At 42.7% G+C, this 18,666-nt stretch overlaps 2 protein-coding genes across 2 annotated transcripts; one reads left to right on the forward strand and one right to left on the reverse strand.

The window, feature by feature from the left end:
- Nucleotides 1-12,093: 12,093 nt before the first annotated feature.
- On the forward strand, nt 12,094-13,255 carry tac3a (tachykinin precursor 3a; the record flags this gene model as incomplete). Its single annotated transcript, XM_079273314.1, has 6 exons — nt 12,094-12,195; nt 12,285-12,384; nt 12,601-12,630; nt 12,718-12,771; nt 12,905-12,971; nt 13,122-13,255. 6 exons carry the CDS (start codon nt 12,094-12,096, stop codon nt 13,138-13,140), a joined length of 372 nt encoding a protein of 123 aa, XP_079129440.1. The 3' UTR covers nt 13,141-13,255.
- Nucleotides 13,256-13,636: 381 nt separating this feature from the next.
- Nucleotides 13,637-18,164, reverse strand: c1galt1la (core 1 synthase, glycoprotein-N-acetylgalactosamine 3-beta-galactosyltransferase 1, like a; the record flags this gene model as incomplete). The annotated part of the gene is made up of 4 exons (XM_079272932.1): nt 13,637-14,827; nt 15,907-16,571; nt 16,971-17,226; nt 18,066-18,164. The coding sequence occupies 4 exons, from the start codon at nt 18,162-18,164 to the stop codon at nt 14,486-14,488; spliced, it is 1,362 nt and encodes a 453-aa protein (XP_079129058.1). The 3' UTR covers nt 13,637-14,485.
- Nucleotides 18,165-18,666: the final 502 nt, after the last annotated feature.

Genomic DNA, 18,666 nt, shown 5'->3' on the forward strand with positions numbered 1-18,666 from the left:
AAGTACTCTCTTTCCTTTGCTGTGAGTCCGAGGACATCAGCCACCGCATCTCGTAATGCGGTGTCTTCTGGAGCTACACCTCCAGGAATGGGGGATTTCTCGTCGCTCATTCTCTCTAATGAGCACGACTCCCAGTGGTTGTTAATTCCCTAGTGTTAGAACGGAAACTGTTAGTGTTTACGGTTCATGCAGTGAAATGTCTAGTTCTGTAACTTAGGATTTCTACTGTTAGATGTTAATTACTGTTAGTGTTACGGTTCATGCAGGCGCACAGTGAAATGTCTAGCTCTGTGACTTACGTTTCTACTGTTGCTGCTCTGAGGTATCACTACTGCTTTGCAGCCAGAGGTGCGAAAATGCTAATGTGGTTTAGCACTTTGGGCCTGTGACAGCTGTGTGTAACTTCTTTGGAGGGATTTAAGAAAACAAGCAAGGTATTACAAATAAAACGATCAAATCTACTACACAGCTGGCTGTTAGTTTAAGAAATGAAACGAATAATTAAACCTGGAAACGAAATAAAATTTCGAGAAGGGAATTAAAGATTAAGATTAAAAATCTGGATTTAAAATCAAAAATTTAATTACAATAAGAAAAGATTTTGAATATCAAAGCCTACCTATTTTGGGAAATAAGTTTCAGGAATTTGGATCATTCAAAAGAAGAAAAAAAATAATTTTTTGGAAAAAATATTTTTTTGGAAAATTAATTATTCAAAAATAATTATGGATTAATGTGCATATATACTGTAACAAAACTGGAATAACGTACCCTCACACGGGGCACCATTATGTTGGGAACTAAAGGAGCGTGTTTGGGTTATCAGCATTTAAGAAACTGAATTCTTGACATCAATAGAATTATTGATGTATGTAACAATTATTAATGATTATTAATATAAACGGGGCACCACCCTGCGAACAGGGACCAATAACCAAACGATAAAACTAAGTCTCATAATTAGTAGTCACTCATAATGTCAATAGTCTGCGTATGACTATACATTCAGTGACAGTGAAGGTTTTAAGTTCGAGCACAGGCTACTACATACAGTCTTATCAAATACATATGCACAAGTAATCACAGACGACTGCTCCTGAAAGTATAACAGAGTTTATTGAATCAAAATAATAAATGATCAAATCAATTAATATTGCAACCAACAAACGTTATCATACAATTTTATATGCCTAAACTAAAGAATGAATAAAATGGATGAGAGTGTATGTCTGTGTGTGTGTGTGTGTGTGTGGGTCTGTGGGTGAAAAGGAGGGAGTCTTACAGCTACGCTAAAGACTACAAAGATGGCGGCGTCGAGTGACGCTGGCCAAAGGGGAGGGGCCTTAAGAACTACAGCTAAAAACTACAAAGATGGCGGAGTCGAGGGACCCGGACAAAATGGCAGTTAGGCTGCTGTATGTACTCACGTGTGCCTGGGCAGCACGTGATGTGAGGCGCTCGTTTGAACGAGGTTCCCCAGGAGTAGAACTAGGAGCTATGTGTATGTGCGTGTTTCGTGAAAGGAGGAACGAGAAAAAAGGAGCGAGAGCTCGAAGTGAATCACGCTTCGGCGTGCGATGTGGTAGGGAGCCTGAGTGCTGGTTATATCGTGCATAAATATACCGCTGTCGTCTTGGAACTGCCGGTAACTTATGCCGTGATAAGCCACGCACCTCAGCTCACTCACCGAGTCGAGTTAATGAAAAGAGAACTTCCACCCGGAGTGGAAGACAATGAATGAAAAGAAATCAAATAAATCCCGAGCAAACAGTCATAGTTGATACACACATACAGCGGAGCTTCTCTGCTCCGTAATGATTGCGTAATACCTCAATATCACGCGACAGTAATTTAAACACACAAAAACACGGGAATATCAACATATAAATGAATGGCCTGAATTAAATTTAAGTTAATTTAAGCTAAGCTATGCCCAGATGCCAAGAATCTTACTTGTAGATGCTTCGTTGCAACGTGGAAGTGTCCGTGGCAAAGTTGTCCTTTTTCTTCGAGGGGAAGGGGGGGGGGCGGCTTCTCAGCGCGGCGTTTGAGCTGGCGCTGTTTCGGCCCGTCGTGGCGTGAGCTCGTTCTGGAGCGAAACGCAGACGTGGTCAATCCTCGCTTCAGGGAGGATGACCTACCTTCGGTTGACGGCGTGGTCCGTGCGTCTTACCGGGAATCGTCGGTGAAGGAGGGAGGCGTTGTCGTCTTTCCTTCGCCGGAATGTGTGAACCAAAAGAAAAAGGAGCAAAAAGCGCTGAACTGATCGCTGAAGCAGATTCGTTATCGCGGGCTGTTTCATCCAGCGAAACGGCTTGTCAGGGTTTGAGTAGGGTTGAAGGGCCGTTGCTTCCTCGTGGCCAGCGTTGCGCTGGCGGGGAAAGTTGGTTCTTCTGTGGCCTGGACGGGGGGGGGTGTCCGAGCGAAGAGAGCGGTTGTGTGCCTCCTAACTCAACCGAGGTCGAAGGGGGAAAGCTATGAGGTGGGGGCAGCAGAGAGTTTTATAGAACAGTGGCCGAACCACAGGGGTCCTCGGGTCTCTTGGCTCTCGGCCAATGAGATTGCCGCGGTTACCATGGTTATTTGGGGGGGGGAATTCACACCTGAGTGTGAAATCCCTTTGCTCTCCTCAAACTACAAATCAGGATGAGACCTTTGCTTGACAAAGTGAAGGCCTGATTTCTTTGTCCACAGCACATTTTGAAGCCATATGGTGAGAGCCCAACAAACACAACAACAGAGCTAAAACGTTCGTCTCTAACGCTGTCTCTATTTCTCCCGCTCTTGCCTCTGTTCCACAGACACTCTGGGCGGCGCACAAATATGACGTGGGTTTGATCAACAACTGCCAACCGGTCGTCATTACTCCACGCTCTGACTTCCGACCCCACAAACACCAATATCCTCTGCGACAGGAGGCCATTGACGGTATTACACCAGTGTTTGAATCACTCCTGAAAGCAGGAGTGATCGTTCCATGTCCGGATTCGCCAGTAAGAACACCAATTTTTCCTGTGAAAAAGATCAGAGACAAAGACAAACCCACTGAGTGGCGTTTTGTGCAGGATCTGAAAGCAGTAAATGCTTCAGTCCATGCACGCGCCCCGAATGTGCCTAATCCATATACTATTCTAGCTCAGATTCCACCTGATGCTAAATGGTTTTCTGTTGTTGACCTGTCAAATGCTTTTTTCAGTGTCCCAGTCGACAAAGATTCTCAATTTTGGTTCGCCTTTAACTTCAATGGGAAACCTTACACCTTCACACGGCTGTGTCAGGGGTATACAGAATCACCAACAATCTACAATGACGCTCTTAGGGAAAGTTTAGAAAGTCTAACTCTCTCACCAGGCTCTGCCCTACTTCAGTATGTCGACGACTGCCTTATCGCAGCTCCTACTCAGGCACAGTGTCAGAAGGATACATTAAAGCTGCTACAGCACCTAGCACAGGAAGGCCACAAGGCCAGTCTCTCAAAGTTACAGTTTGTAACACAAAACGTTCATTTTCTTGGCCATGACATTTCAGGAGAAGGTAAGACTCTCTCCCCCAAAAGAATCGCTTCAATTGTTTCGTTGCCTCAACCAAACACTAAAAAACAGATGATGTCCTTTCTAGGAATGTGTTCATACTGTCGGTCTTTCATACCTAACTACTCACAAATGGAACAGCCATTGTCATCTTTGATCCACGGTAAGAATCTCACAGCACATGACAAAATAATTTGGACAAAAGAAGGCCATGACGCTTTCACGCAAATGAAATGTGCTTTGCAAACTCCTCCTACTCTAGGGTTGCCAGATCCGCAGAAGCCGTTCACTCAAACAGTAGATGAAAGACAGAGGTGCATGACTTCCGTGTTGCTACAATCTCATGGCGACAAACTCAGACCAGTTGCGTATTTCTCCGCAAAGCTTGATCCAGTCGCTGCTGGCCTGCCACAATGTTTGCGTGCTGTGGCCGCGTGCGAAAGAGCGCTCGCAGCATCACGTGACATTGTCGGTTACGCGCCGCTGACACTGCTCGTACCTCACTCAGTCTCTTTGATCCTCCTCGAACAAAAGTCCTCTCATCTCTCTGCAGCGCGATACTTGCGTTATCACACATGTCTCCTAGACATGCCGAATGTAACGGTCAAACGCTGTACTAATCTTAACCCTGCATCGTTACTTCCTATTCCTGGGGATGGTGAGGAGCACAACTGTTTGGCTGAGCTCCAAGCTCAGTGCACTCCTCGTCCTGACCTGTTGGACACTCCGCTGGCTAACAGCGAGATGGTAATGTATGTAGACGGATCAGCCTCTCGCGATCCTCAGACTGGTACTAATCTTGTGGGGTTTGCTGTTGTTTCTGACTCTGAGGTGCTGTGTTCAGGTTCCCTACCATGTCACCTCTCAGCCCAGGCAGCTGAGCTCATTGCACTCACTAAAGCATGTAAACTTGCTAAAGGTAAGACCGTTACTATCCACACTGACTCTCGTTACGCCTTCGGCGTTGTGCACGATTTTGGCGCTTTGTGGAAACATCGCAAATTCCTGAAGTCTGACGGTAAGCCTGTCCTTCATCACACTCTCATTGCTGAGCTGTTAGAGGCCATTATTTTGCCTACAGCCATTGCAGTATGTAAGTGTGCAGCACACACTAATCAGACTAATGACGTACCAACAGGAAATGCACGAGCAGACGCGGCTGCCAAAGCTGCTGCTCGACGTCCGGTCCCCACTTCCTCTGCTCTCGCGTTTTCATGCGTGCAAGTTCCTTCTTCTCTTATAGCAATGCAAACTCTCTCCACTCCGGAAGAGCGACGGCTGTGGTCTAGTTCAGGGTGTACTTACACAGATGGACTTTGGGTGGGACCTGATGCTAAGCCATGTCTGCCTAAGCACTATTTCAATCATTATGCCAAGTTGACACATGGGTTAGACCACGTGTCAAAAGGAGGAATGTTGAGGGCATTAAATGAAACATGGTTCACAAAGGGGTTCACCTCATATGCACAAAAATTTTGTTCTGCATGTGTAACCTGTTCTACTCACAATGTAGGCAGGCCGGTAGCGGTGTCCAGCCAAGCTGCACATCCGCCTCCAACACGGCCCTTTGAACACATTATGATGGACTTTGTTGAGCTCTCTCCATCTGAAGGTAAGAAACACTGTCTTGTGATGGTGGACATGTGGTCAAAGTGGGTTGAAGTTTTTCCATCAAGCAAACAGACCGCTGCAACAGTGGCAAAGGCATTGATTTCGGAAATCATTCCTCGTTGGGGCATTCCTACGAAAATATCAAGTGACAACGGTTCTCATTTTGTAAACCAGGCCATTACAGAACTAAGCGCCTATTTGGGTATCGACTTAAGAACACACTGTGCTTACCATCCTGCCAGTGGTGGCGCTGTTGAACGAGAGAACTGTACCCTCAAAACAAAGTTAGCAAAATGTTGTGCTGACACTGGGTTACCATGGACAAAAGCCCTGCCTCTAGTGCTGATGTACATGCGTATGAGGAAACGAACACGCAGCAATCTGAGTCCTTTTGAGATATTGTTTGGTTTTCCTCCTCATGTAGGCACGGAAGCACCCACGGCACCGCCCCCATCCACCGCCTTATGCGAACATGAAATGTTGAGATATTGTGCGCAACTGTCCTCTGCTCTATCTAACATACGACAACAGGTGGCAGCTGCCCTCCCGAGGCAAGCGGAGGGACCGCTCCACAACCTGAAACCCGGTGACTTCGTAGTGGTGAAAGATTTCAGACGGAAGAACTGGAGAGCACAGCGCTGGCTGGGCCCGTTCCAGATCCTCCTCATCACCCACACGGCAGTAAAGGTAGCTGAGAGAGCCACTTGGGTCCACGCGTCACACTGCAAAAAGGTTCCAGACCCAGGAGAAGCTTCAGGTGAGCAAACACCTGCATCAAGTGCCAGCCAACGGGCACCACCGAAAGAACCATCGCAGGAGGACAAGCAGTGATTCACGGACGGGATCACAACGGGCAGTGGCCGACAGACACGTCGTGATCTGTGCTAACTGTCTACAACTCATCAATACCACGAGGGAAAAGAAAAGGACAACAACCCGCTACCCATCACAACCTCAACGTGTTCCTGAGAAGCAGGGCTCGAAACGGAGCACACCCAGGCCTTTCATCATGAAGCATGATCTAGCTAGGAACAGACCTCTCAAGACAGAGGCAGAATAATCCTCTGGGGTCTGTTGAGACAAAGGCAGTCCACCCTTTGTGCTCTAGTTAGTCTGGTTACATTTTTTTATTATGTTAATTGTGGTTATGGTATAACCAAAAGAGTGGAGTGTAATGATAAAAAATGTTTTAACCTCCTCATGTTATTATCTGTGAGACATATTGCTGTTTAGAAAGTTCATTTGCATGGGCGTCTGGATGTCTGAACACATTGACCTATTTGGTCTAGGACGAAGGTCACTTTTCTATCTTAGTCGGGACAAACAGCCGACGTGGTCTTTCTCTATATCAACTGATTCTTGTTAGACTAAACATTTCTGCCTTAGTCTCCTGTGTTTTATCTGTTCCTCTCTGCCGGCCGGTATAAATGTCTTGTTTGGATTTTGTGTCTGGAGAGCATATTCACAGCTCACTGCAATACGTGGTGGTGTTTTGTGTTCTCTGTTTGCAAACATTAAATTGACTTCTTGAAACTTTGATCATTCATCGAGACTCTGTTTTTATGTTAGACACTTTGGATAAAACCAACTTCACTCCTGAACTTGTTAAGGAAATATTCCACAACATGGTCCCCACAGATCATGTCTGTCTTCAGTTCAGATGTAAGTTAAGGTTGGTGGTTCAAGCTGTTATGTTCAAATCAGTACAATAAGCTGATGCAAGCATTGTTTACAAGGTTGATAGAACATAAGCTAACTATTTACGTTACAGTAACAGCTCTTACGAGCAGTAACAGCAACTGATTCCTTCAGTGCTGATTCAGTAGAGTCAGATCCATATGAACAGCCGGTGTAAAACATTTGCTCGTAGTAACCAGTGCCAACAGTGCAAGCAACCCCAAATTGCTGACAGAGCTAATAGTGTTTACTTGAGATGGAACCGGAGGGTTCGTTCTGCACTTACACTACGACGCAGTCGGTCAGGGTGGCGTTATCTGTAACAGGTTTATGAAAGCAGTATCTTTACAGTTGTTTCAATTCCTAATGTTCTGAATGTATAGTACAGCTCCTTTACTATTGCTTTCCTAACTGTGTAAAATAAAATGCAACAAATAAATACATAGATGTATATGTACTGAGTTGTTATTTATTAAAACAATGGTATCCAATACCAGATCGGCCTCTTGTCGATCCAGCTATTTGAAGAAGGCATTGAACTAATATCCAATATCAGTATCGGTATCTGTGCATATCTATTAAATACAAATGTACAATATACAAACTGACTGCAAAGACATCTTAGTTGGAACAGTATCCAATGTTTGGAAAGGTGTCGGCAGGTTAATAACCAAATGGCAGAGGAAATAAATTTAGCACGAAGCAGCCATTACCATCTCACCGTAGCAGAAAAATGGCAGCATTCAACACCCCTCGTACACCAGACAGCTGCAACGGATCACCGGCTCCATTTTAAAGGACGACTCCCATCCTTTGCACAGGGAATTTCAGCTTCTTCCTTCTAAACGAAGGTAGCTGGTCCCACGGTGCAGAACAAAGCGGGATAAAAACAGCTTTGTTCCAGCAGCCATCACGCAGGTGAACAAATCATAGCGCACAGATGCTATAGAAACGTGTGTGTACTTATTTATTTTACTTGTTGATTGACTGATTTTTAGCCCTGTGTACTTTCATCATGTTTGTCTTGTTGTCTGTGCTGTTTGTAATGTCTGTTGAGATGGATGCCTCTCTATTTGCAAACCAAGTCTACCTACGGGTATAAATTAAAGTAACCTGAACCTGAACCTGAACCCTCTGCAAAGGAAATAGCTTCATATCTTCGTGTTTCATAACAAAATTGTCAAATTAAAACGCAAAACCAACAAACAAACAAACAATCTTCAACAAACTTCTTCACCTCTTCAGGATGGAAATCACATTGTTAGGGTTGAAAATGTCAATTTATCTGACTGTGTAACGTTGTGTAACAGTCAGATACAACCCCAACCCTCTGTGACGAACAGGATGCTAATGTTTCTATCTTCGAGAGTATTGTCACTCTATGAGGACAAAACAGGCACACTTGTTACAAGACACAACAGAGAGTCAGGAGCTTAAACAGCATCGGTCTTGTTTTCTCCCACATGCTTCAGTGGCAACCATCGTCACAGAGAGAAGACTAAAGGGGACAAAAAGCTTTTGACAAGGAGAGGGCAGAAAAACACTTTCAGAAGCTCTTTGGAAAAAAAGAATGTGTTTTTGGTTCAGCAGCACAGCTCACAGTTTCACATACCCATGATGATCTCATGCAAATAGACTTTCAAAGCATATCAGCATCCATGCCAGTCTTAAAGAAACAGTCTTCAAATTAACATTTAGATGGAAGTGACACTCCAGGACCTCACAAGTCAGAGATCAGGGAGGAGTGGGTGGAATGAAAAGAACTGCATCCATCAAAGTCATTTTGTATGCCCCAAGGAGAAGTATAAAGTGGACTCTAAGTTAAATTCCCTCATTAGATTAGAGCCCATTAACTCAATTATTGACAGGTGCATCCTATGATCTACCGTGGACAGGCCTGAAATTGTCTAGATCTGCTTATTTTAGTCTTCATGTCGCCACAAGCAAGAACAAACAGCAGGGATGGCCGCTGAGCGTGCGACAAACTGTTTTCCTGTTACTGAGTTCACACATTCAGAATCCCCTTTGGACTTAATGGCCAGTGATTGCAAGCTGTGCATTCAAACCCAGCCTGTTCACAAATATACTGTAGCTTATTCGTCACCCTGCAATTTCCTACAGGATTAATCTGTATTCTCATATCGTCACATGGACCTCCAAACTAACTGAATTGCCAGATGGAGTTTTCCGTCTTGTATTATCAAATTTGTGTGGCCTTCTACAGTTATAACTATGTTGGAGAGTTGAATAAATGATGTGAGATAAAGATTTTTCTCTCTCTGTCTGCCCTTTTTCCCTCTCCAATTCTCACTTCATGTGTTCCATGGCAAGGTTATCTCAATCTATTCAGCCTATTTATTCAACAAGCGAGTACAGGATCAATGGGCAAAATGATTTCATGAAAATGTTAAGGGTCAAACTCGATGAAATTCCATATGATACTGACATTCAGACAGCCTGCTCTTCGAACACATGCAGATAAATGTCTCAGATAGACATCTGAATATAAATATGATGAAGCCAGAAAACATGAATGAACTGTTTGCAACATTTAACTATTGCAAAGGAAGTTTTTCATATTTTCAAGTGGCCAACTGACTCTTTGAGTATTTGAGCTCACTACAAATTCTGCCTGAATAGAAACACATTCGCTGTGTCTTTGTTTGTCTTCACTGACCCACCTATAGCCACCTGCTATGAGTAAGCCAACCGTGAACATCCTGCCTACCTGTCAGCCCCTGAGCAGCTGTCAGCATATAGCTCCGAGGGGAGCCCATACTAAGTCAGTTTTCATTGTGAGGTGTGCCGGTAATGAACTACATTTAAATGCAATACAGAAGAGGGTCATGTCTAACTGTTCAGCAGCGAGCAGGGCATGTGACAACTGTAATGTATTGCAGAATGTATAGCCCTGCAACACATCCAACCCAAGCTTACCCTGCCATTGGCATGTTGTGGATAAACAGCCCCTGGCACTCTCTCACTGTGCTCACTGTGAGTCCAAAAACAGGGTCGCTTTGATTACCAAGGAGGATAAAAAAGCACTCATCAATAATGTACAAATGCAATTAATGACTTCCCACACCTCTGTCAGATCCCCCACCCCGAACCCCTGCACTGCTGCAATCCCCACTACATACAGGAACAGGACAAATATGGAAGTGGGAAGTCATTATTTAAACATAGGAGCGTTAACCTTTTGTGCAATGCACTATTTGGATTCTTGCCTGGTGCTTGGTTGTGTCATACGCTCTTCTATCAGGGCTCACAGTCTCCAGAGGTCCCATTGATAGCTGCATTCGTTCCCCGTGCCTGTTAAACTCTGCTTTGCTCAAATATTCATGCCTCTTTGCATTCTGAATGTGTGTGCAAACACTAACACAGTAATTGCAAGAAGAATTATAGGTTTGGTATTTTGAGTTGTTTTCAGCTGCTGATGTATAGGGAAAATGTTTTTTTCATGACACACGTAAATATATTTTCAGAATTTACATGAATAGCAAATAGTGTTGTCCAGCTTATGCTTATTTTTTTTATAGCAAATGATACTGTGTCTTTACAACAATGCCAGAACAACTAAATCGTGTTTTGCTGCTTGGAGATGAAGTTATTTTTAAAGTGTCACACAGGCTCTGTTCTACACGTTACAAGACGGACATTTTATCTTACCACCTGTCAGAGCCGTTTAAGAGATCATTTGGCAGCCCTGGAAACAATTTCAAGTGATCCTCTGAATCACGTGGTACTCATTGTGTCGATGCTGTTATGAAGATGATGTGTCTGTCCAATCAACAGATGTCTAGATTTTATTCATGACAACTCAGCCTGTCTATACTGATGATATTCACTTCTTGATTTGTGTTCATAACTCAGTGTGCTCGTGTTTTATTTTGTGTGTAATAAGAATATGCATAGTTCTTTTGAGCATTGTGAAAAACATATTTTCATTTTCTTTTAAATTCAATTAAATTCATACAGTATGGTTAGAAATGAATCCGTTAATCGCTTAGCTAACCAAAACCCACGGAGTCATTTCAAATTTTCTGTAAATTCTCAGCTGTGTAGCCCATCTCACATACATCTCCATCTTCTATAGTGGCATGCAGAGGCAGCTGATTACTTCCTAAAAAGATTAGTATCTTGTTTTTTTTAATGTTTTAATGAATGTACTTAATTGTTTTTAAATATCCTTTTCTTTTGATGTTTTGATGCTTTTAATGGTTTAATGTGAAGCACTTTGAATTACCTTGTTGTTGAAATGTGCTATACAAATAAACTTGCCTTGCCTTGTAACCATGTCCACTGGTCAATGGAGTGGAAAGGCACAGCGGAGCATGTGAGGATGATGGTGGTGAGTAAGAGGTGGATAAATGAGACTGCTGCACTTTCAACATACATGTTCAGATTTTATCTCAGACGAAAGTATCAGCTGCAATTCAAAAAAAAAGTGTGATGTTTAAGCCAACTGCGATTGGAGATTAAACGTTAAGAAAAATCCCAAATATGTTCATGGAAGGGCTTGAGTGCTCAAACCTATGTCCTCGTGACGTTGCCGATACTTTTTTTTGTTAGCAAAGGGGGAGTTAGTACGTGTTGTGGGGAGGCAACAGCGCAGCAGCATCATGACCATCAATGATTATTCATAGCCTTCAGCACAGCGTGATGTAAGTCCTGCTGCTCCACCTACGCTCCAGTTGCTGATTGGCGTTACGCAGGTATATCCTCCTGTTATTTATCAGCCCAAAGCGCGGATTCTTCATTTATCCTGACTGGATCTCACTGCAGGACCTATCCGTTCCTACTCTGCACCAGGGCGCACGCAGCTGACTCTTGTAACCCATACCTATCTGCTCTACAGAAAACAGGTAAAGAAAAAGGTTACTCTTATTAAATACAACAAGTAAAATGTTTATTATTATGTATCGTTTATGTATTCTATTTTCAACAGTTGTCTTTTTTCTGTCACGAAGAAGTGGAAGGGTTTACCATGACTTTTTGGAGAGGAAACAAAACGGGTCTACATGACGTTATTGTCGTCTTTTTTTTGTTATTGCTGGATAATTACAAAATAATCTAAATAATCACTTAGTAACTACACCAACAATACGTATCATGATCAAAATCTTTGAAAATGCATGCGCGCTTTTACGCACCAATTACGTAGCGGGTTATACACAACTGGTTCCTCATTGTAAGCTATATATGTACCTATAATGAAACAACTTAATAAGACAGGATACCTGTACATTTCTGTCGCACAGGTGGTGCTGACAAAATGAGAAGAGGTTTGCTGCTGGTGACTCTGTTTCTCATCATGAAACTTCGACACAGCCAGTCCAGATGCGAGGAACCCGGATCGCGCAGAGAAACTCCAGGTGTAGGTTTCCCAGCACGCAATGAAAAAGCTGATTACCAGACCATCTTTCAACAAAAAAACTGATTCTTTTTGGTTTCTCATAATTCCAGCAGACCACAGGCTTGAACAGCCTCAAGCAGAAAAGTCTGAAGAGGTTTAGCGATTTGGATTACGATAGCTTTGTGGGACTGATGGGAAGAAGAGATGCCGGTGAGTATCTCACTGATTATATTCAAATGTGTCTAGCAATAATAACTAATGCTAATGATAATAAATTGAAAAAAACGACAAAATGGAAATATAGGCTCATTGGGCTTCGTGGTGTAAACAATGTCGCTTTCTTAAATTTGAGTTTGGATTGTATTTCCTCAAATGTTCACTTCTATTTCACAATGTTTTTTTCCTTTTCAATTTCATTTTTATCAGATGCAAACGCTGTACAGTCACCACAAAAAAGTAAGACCTTTGAGATTATATGCTTGCTTGCGGTCTTTAAATTCTTTGAAAACATCCAAATTGAATGGTTCTCATTCTTCTTTTTAGGGGAAATGCACGACATTTTTGTTGGTCTTATGGGAAGGAGAAACTCAGAGCCTGGTGAGTGTGGCAATTCACAAGCATCAAATATCTGTTAAAGCCCTGTTGGCTTTTGTGTGCATTCAGATTTAAGGTGTGCATCATGCTGATAACATATCATTATGATACTATATTGTAATGTCTGCTCTCACAGATAATGGTCCCTGGAGGAGAGAGCATCCAGAGAGGAGAGGCATTTTTCTCAACAAGTGCAGGCTGAGGTCAGTGCCTTTTCTTTTTTACTATAGATGGAACATCTTCACTACTTCTCAAAGCATGAATAATGTGTGTGTGTGTGTGTGTGTGTGTGTGTGTGTGTGTGTGTGTGTGTGTGTGTGTGTGTGTGCGTGTTTCTCCGTGTTTTGTTACAGGTTTCTACAGCGGCTGTAGACATTCACGAAGAAACTCCCTCATCTGGCAACAATGACAGAAGATCACAGAGAACACAAACGATGAACTAAACGTCTAATGGAAACAATTAAATGCCGTGATTCACACTGTAAACCTGCCAGCGGGCTTTTGAAAGTGACCATAACGTACACAGATTGTATTTGTTTTAAGACAAAACATGATTAGTCGTGAGAGCCGATACATTCTATTTCTTCATCATGTTATTCTTTGTTCTTCAAAAGTTGAAAATAAACATCATTTTTTGAACATCATTTATTCATTTAAAACATAAGTGCATTTTCCTTAAGCTGTTTATGAGTGATTCTTCAAGCTTGATGCCTGAATAGAGGTTCAATCACACCTGCTACAATGTTTTCTGTTGGGTGATAAAAAAATGACTTGAGGGATTCATTATCGTTTTGGATTTATTGTTTTCATCAGAAGTGTTCTCAAAAAGAAGTCCAGGAGGTTTCAAGTACACACTTGAATCCGAGCATCTCATATCACACAAAGATAAAAATAAAATACATTTTTAACAGCACAATTGTTGCCCTTACTGAAACAAACATCGTATCGCTGCTGACAGATTTAGAGTTGTACTATCTAACCACAGGGTTTAAAAGAAAAGCAAAGACAAACAATGCAAACAGACGCAAAGGCAACAAAAGAAAATTTGTAATTTGAAATGTTGCTTGTTTCAGAAAGTCAAAATAAAATAATTAGATGTGATAATTGAAATTTAACTTCTGAAAAGTAAAACCAGAACATCAGATTCAACACCAGAAAAAGGCAGAGGCCATAAGTAAAATAAGTTGTGATGCGCACACACACACACACACACACACACACACACACACACACACACACACACACACACACACACACACACACACACACACACACACACACACACACACACACACACACACACACACACACAGCAATGTATTGCTGCGCTCCATCTCAAGAAAAAAATAAGATAAATTACAAATGAGACAATCTTTTCATCCATCTGCTGCTGCCTTATTGGCTCGTACTTCAAAATAATACTCTATGTGCCTCTTTCTGTATTTCTCTAAACACATATCTGGGACTGTGCATGTTTATTTAATTCACAACTGTACATGATGTCATACTAACTAAACCAAAACTGTATCTTGATTAAAAATAGCCAAGCCATACAAAGCTGCCATTGAATCATATTCAGATTTTAACCACTCTCACTGCGAGTGCTTACAGTGTAATACTGGCTGGAATTATGCTGTGATTCGATCGAAGAAAGCCCGTCAGAAGAGAACACCAACCGACATACTGTGCAGGGAACTCAACCAGCTGAAACACAGAATCAGCGGTGCCTGCCTTGAGTGACTGCAGTCATGTTCTCGGTAACACGATTGTCTTTCCCCCCTCTCTCTGACTCCAGCTCTGCTTTAGTTTGGTTTCCACTAACAGAAAGACCTGAAGTCGTGTGACTCCTTCCATCTGTCACCTCCTGAACCCCTTTAAGTTCCTCCGTCACGGCTGTCTGTGACAGTGGGCCGAGGCTCAGACCCTGGCGTAAGGAGGGCCGGTAGCGTGGCCTGTAGCCGTACGCTCTCAGGTGATAGGTGTAGTACTCCAGAGTGTACATAAGCTCTGCCTCTACATAATGGAACGATACCGCCAAGTCAGAGCAGCACTGTGGACCCTGAGGAAGAATAAAACGCACACATGTTAGCACATAGGATTGCACAAAAAAACACACATGTACAGATACTAAAAGTTAGGACATTAGAACACACTGGAAATGTATTTGAGGATTAATAATTATGACACATATAAACTAGCTTTTCTTCACAATGTTTTTAAGTTTTGAGCTTCTTTAGATAATGCAGTTCAGCTTCCAACGCAGCCAGTTTTACATTTAAACTACCAGGATTTTCAGCAGTGCAGTTCAATGCTTTTTTGAGTATCTGCATTTTCAGCAATGCTTCGCAATTAATTTCAGCTTGCACACGCATTTTCTAATTTGAATTGCAAAGTTGTTCCATCATTTGCACAAAATTGACCAATTTGCACAAAATTGACCAATTTTCCCTTTGTTGACATGGACACTGTCTGTGTTGCGATCATCTACTTTAAAATGAACTCATGACTATTTCAATTCACTCAGGGGTCAAGAACGGCATTTGAATGTGCTAGATAATTACATATTCATTTATTTCGTTATTCTACTTTTGATTATAGCAACACTTGCATTTTGTTTTATTCATCAAAAGAAAAATAAACTATTGCACACGACTTACTCTCAGTTGGAGAATAGGTCCCTACTGTACATTACAAATGAAAGAATAATTGTCTCACTTGAAGTGCAGATGCACACTAATGATATTAAAGGATTTTCAACGAACAGGTTCACCCCCTCAACAACATGTCTACTAACCCGACTTGCCCCTTTCTAATAAGGCTTATCCACTCCACTGAATGTCCGTCTGATCTCGGAGCTATCTGCAAACCGCCTTCTGCTTTAATGGGGACATTTTATGCACTTTTGGACAGCTTATAGAATACATTTAGACAAGAAACATGGGGATAGAGGGTGGTACGACATGATGCGAACTGGGGATGTTGGGGTGATATGGTATGCGTCTCACCATTATTACACTGGACACCCTAAAGTATTTTCAGCATCGGTATGTATTATATTTGTTTGCTTTGAACACATCTGCCAACTTATACATTTTCACAGCACGAGCTCACGAATAAAACATAAGTGAAGGGACTTGCCTCAACAATTGGGTAGTAACAATAGCTCCAGTACCAGAAGCTCTTGGAGAACTGGCTAGTCAGATGGTGCTCTGGCACAAATGGGTGGAAAGTTTCTCGATGCAAAGTATCTCTGGAGTCCCCCGCCAGAACGCCCATCTTCTCCAAACACTGCCCCAGCGCCAAGTCCTCTACGGGCGTGGTGTGTGAGCAAACTTTGGTTCGAAAACCTTCAACGAATCTCTTGAGGGCCTCTTTGCTAAGCACATAGCCTGCCCCTCCGCTCATGTAGCCTTGCTTGGTGTAAGGCTTGAAACGTTTGCCGAAGTAGATGGGCTCTTCAGGTGTGTGGTTGGACAGAATCCAGCGCAGGTTGTCCACCACCACATAGGTGTCATCATCAGCTTTAAGGAACCAATCTGCTTCACTCGCATGGTGCTCGTAGACATAATGGAAGGCTCGAATGGTCTTCCAGTAGAGCTGGTCACGGCCCTCCTTAGTGCCCAGGCCTACAGTGGGGAAGTCTGGGTCCTCCTCAGAGCTCATGAACACCACCACGTTGCAGTGGCGACTCCAGGTGGCCCTGACATGGCGGGCCCTGCTCTGCAGGTTATAAGGTCCAGTCATCACCCAACAGAGAACACGAACCTTCTGGTACAACACATCTGCCACCCGGCTGTCTTCATCTAGAGGGGCACAGCAAACAGTTTGATGCACAATGTGCATGCAATGAGCGATCATACGTACGGTTCAATCAGGAACGCCACGCTACAATGGCACTCCACACATGAGCATGAGTGCTCCATGTCCGATCACTTTATTTCTACTTGCCATGTTGTAGATGACACTTGAAAACAGAACCATGGTCAATTTTCCTGCAGTAGTATCAAAAGTGGAAATGCCTCAACAGATAAGAAAGTCATCAAAGACAGTTTAAGAGTAACTAAGGGTGGGCAGGTACACCCTATCTGCTCTGTCAGTGTCAATCAGTGTTTTTTAGTGAAATAAATAAACTCCATTTATCCCCCTACACATACTAAATGATTTTTATCTGTAGAGGACCAGTGTGGAAGACTGTAAATCACCTTCTCTGTGAGAGTGTTGCAGGTTGATGAGAGCAGCTCCCTCCTTCCTCCAGCTGGTTGGACTCTTTGTCACCGCTGTGGCTTTTTCCTGAGCCTCTGACAGCACGGGGTAGCTCCTCTCAAACCACACCTGGCGCAGGAAGAAGTAGATACTGCAGGCCCCCACCAAGAAGCCCAGGGAGAAGGCCCATCTGGAGCTGGAGCCCTTCATCGTGAGACCGACCCCCAGCACTGAAATGTCCCAGTTACAGCATGTCTACATCGGAGTACAACGCACCAGGATCAGTTCGATGGACTGACAAACCTGAAATGTTGTTAAAAACTATTTTGCAAATCATTGTGTCGGAAAAGGCTCCAATGGTATTTGCATGGCGAGACATGTTTGTGATGTACAAAATGAAAAGATGCAATATGATGCAACATGAGTACACTCTGCTAGCTTTAGATTATATTGGATGCACTTTTCAGGCCCAGACAACACATTAATTGAAGCATTACAACATCACTACATTTCCGTTTGTCTTCAAGACAGATTGATTTATATTTGATACACATATATTTAAACTGTAGGCTATAATATAACACCTGAATTCGGTTTGTAATTTTGGCATGAAGACTTTTATCGAGTCCTTTGTGGACATGGACTTCGCACTTTACACAGCGTTGGTGTCTCACTGCTACATTGTATTTGATTGTATCTGTTGCAAACCGTAGACTGATGTTAACGATTAACATGAGTTGTTTATTCTAAATTTAAAAAATAACTCTCCATATATCATGCTTCCCTTCATTACATCAGTTTATACCCGAAACACATGAGTGAGAGTGCTGCGATAGCGGAATAAAGCCATGTGGTATCATGACTATAACTGTAAATATGCGGAAATATTGTTATTATACACAGCAGCAGCAATGTGTATATTTCCAGTCAGCAACAACGTGATCTACACACGTAGGCCTGCGTGTGTTACCTTTGCTGGGTTATCAGTCATTAATGTGCACGACATGGTTTACCCATAAGCAGCGAAACATTGCCCGTTACCGAAAATCGGCACAAACCTGCTACACCCGTCAGTCGTGTCATCACATGCTCACGTGATCCGATGTGTTGTTTTTGATTGAAGTCGTCCCTATTTTGCGTGGCCAAGTGAAATGATTACGGTGATGAGAAAAAGCCACTGTGCAGATTTTCATTCTTCGGCATCACGGGCTGAGCTCTGAAAATGTGGCCTCTCATTGGCTGGCTGCTGGTGACGTATGGAGGAAGCCGCCTTTCACGTCCTGAAATGCACTAACGAAAATTAACTGAGAGTTTGATTTATTTCTAGATGTATTTATTGTTAATTAAATGTGTGATTTGAAGATGCTGAGAGTTAAAATAAAGGAAAAGAAAGTAAGAGGGGTAAAGCTGTTGTTCAGTTTTAGCTTGGCCACTAGGTTTCACCCTAACGAAGCATAAAAGTTTAAGATCTACCATAAAACTTTATTATAGCTGTAAAACATCAACTCTGTTTTCAATGCATGAGAGATGTGATGGAGATATATATTGTATAGGTTGTCTAGAAGCACCTGACCTGTAAGAGCACCTGTATAGAACAAGTACTAAACACAACACACCATTCAGATTCAGTTTAATATTTGTAAGAAGCCTTCACACGCAGAGTTCCAAGAACAACCTACAGGAAGATAGAAATAT

The sequence above is a fragment of the Melanostigma gelatinosum genome (genome assembly GCF_949748355.1).
Source record: "Melanostigma gelatinosum genome assembly, chromosome: 8".
Classification (NCBI taxonomy): Eukaryota; Metazoa; Chordata; class Actinopteri; order Perciformes; family Zoarcidae; genus Melanostigma; species Melanostigma gelatinosum.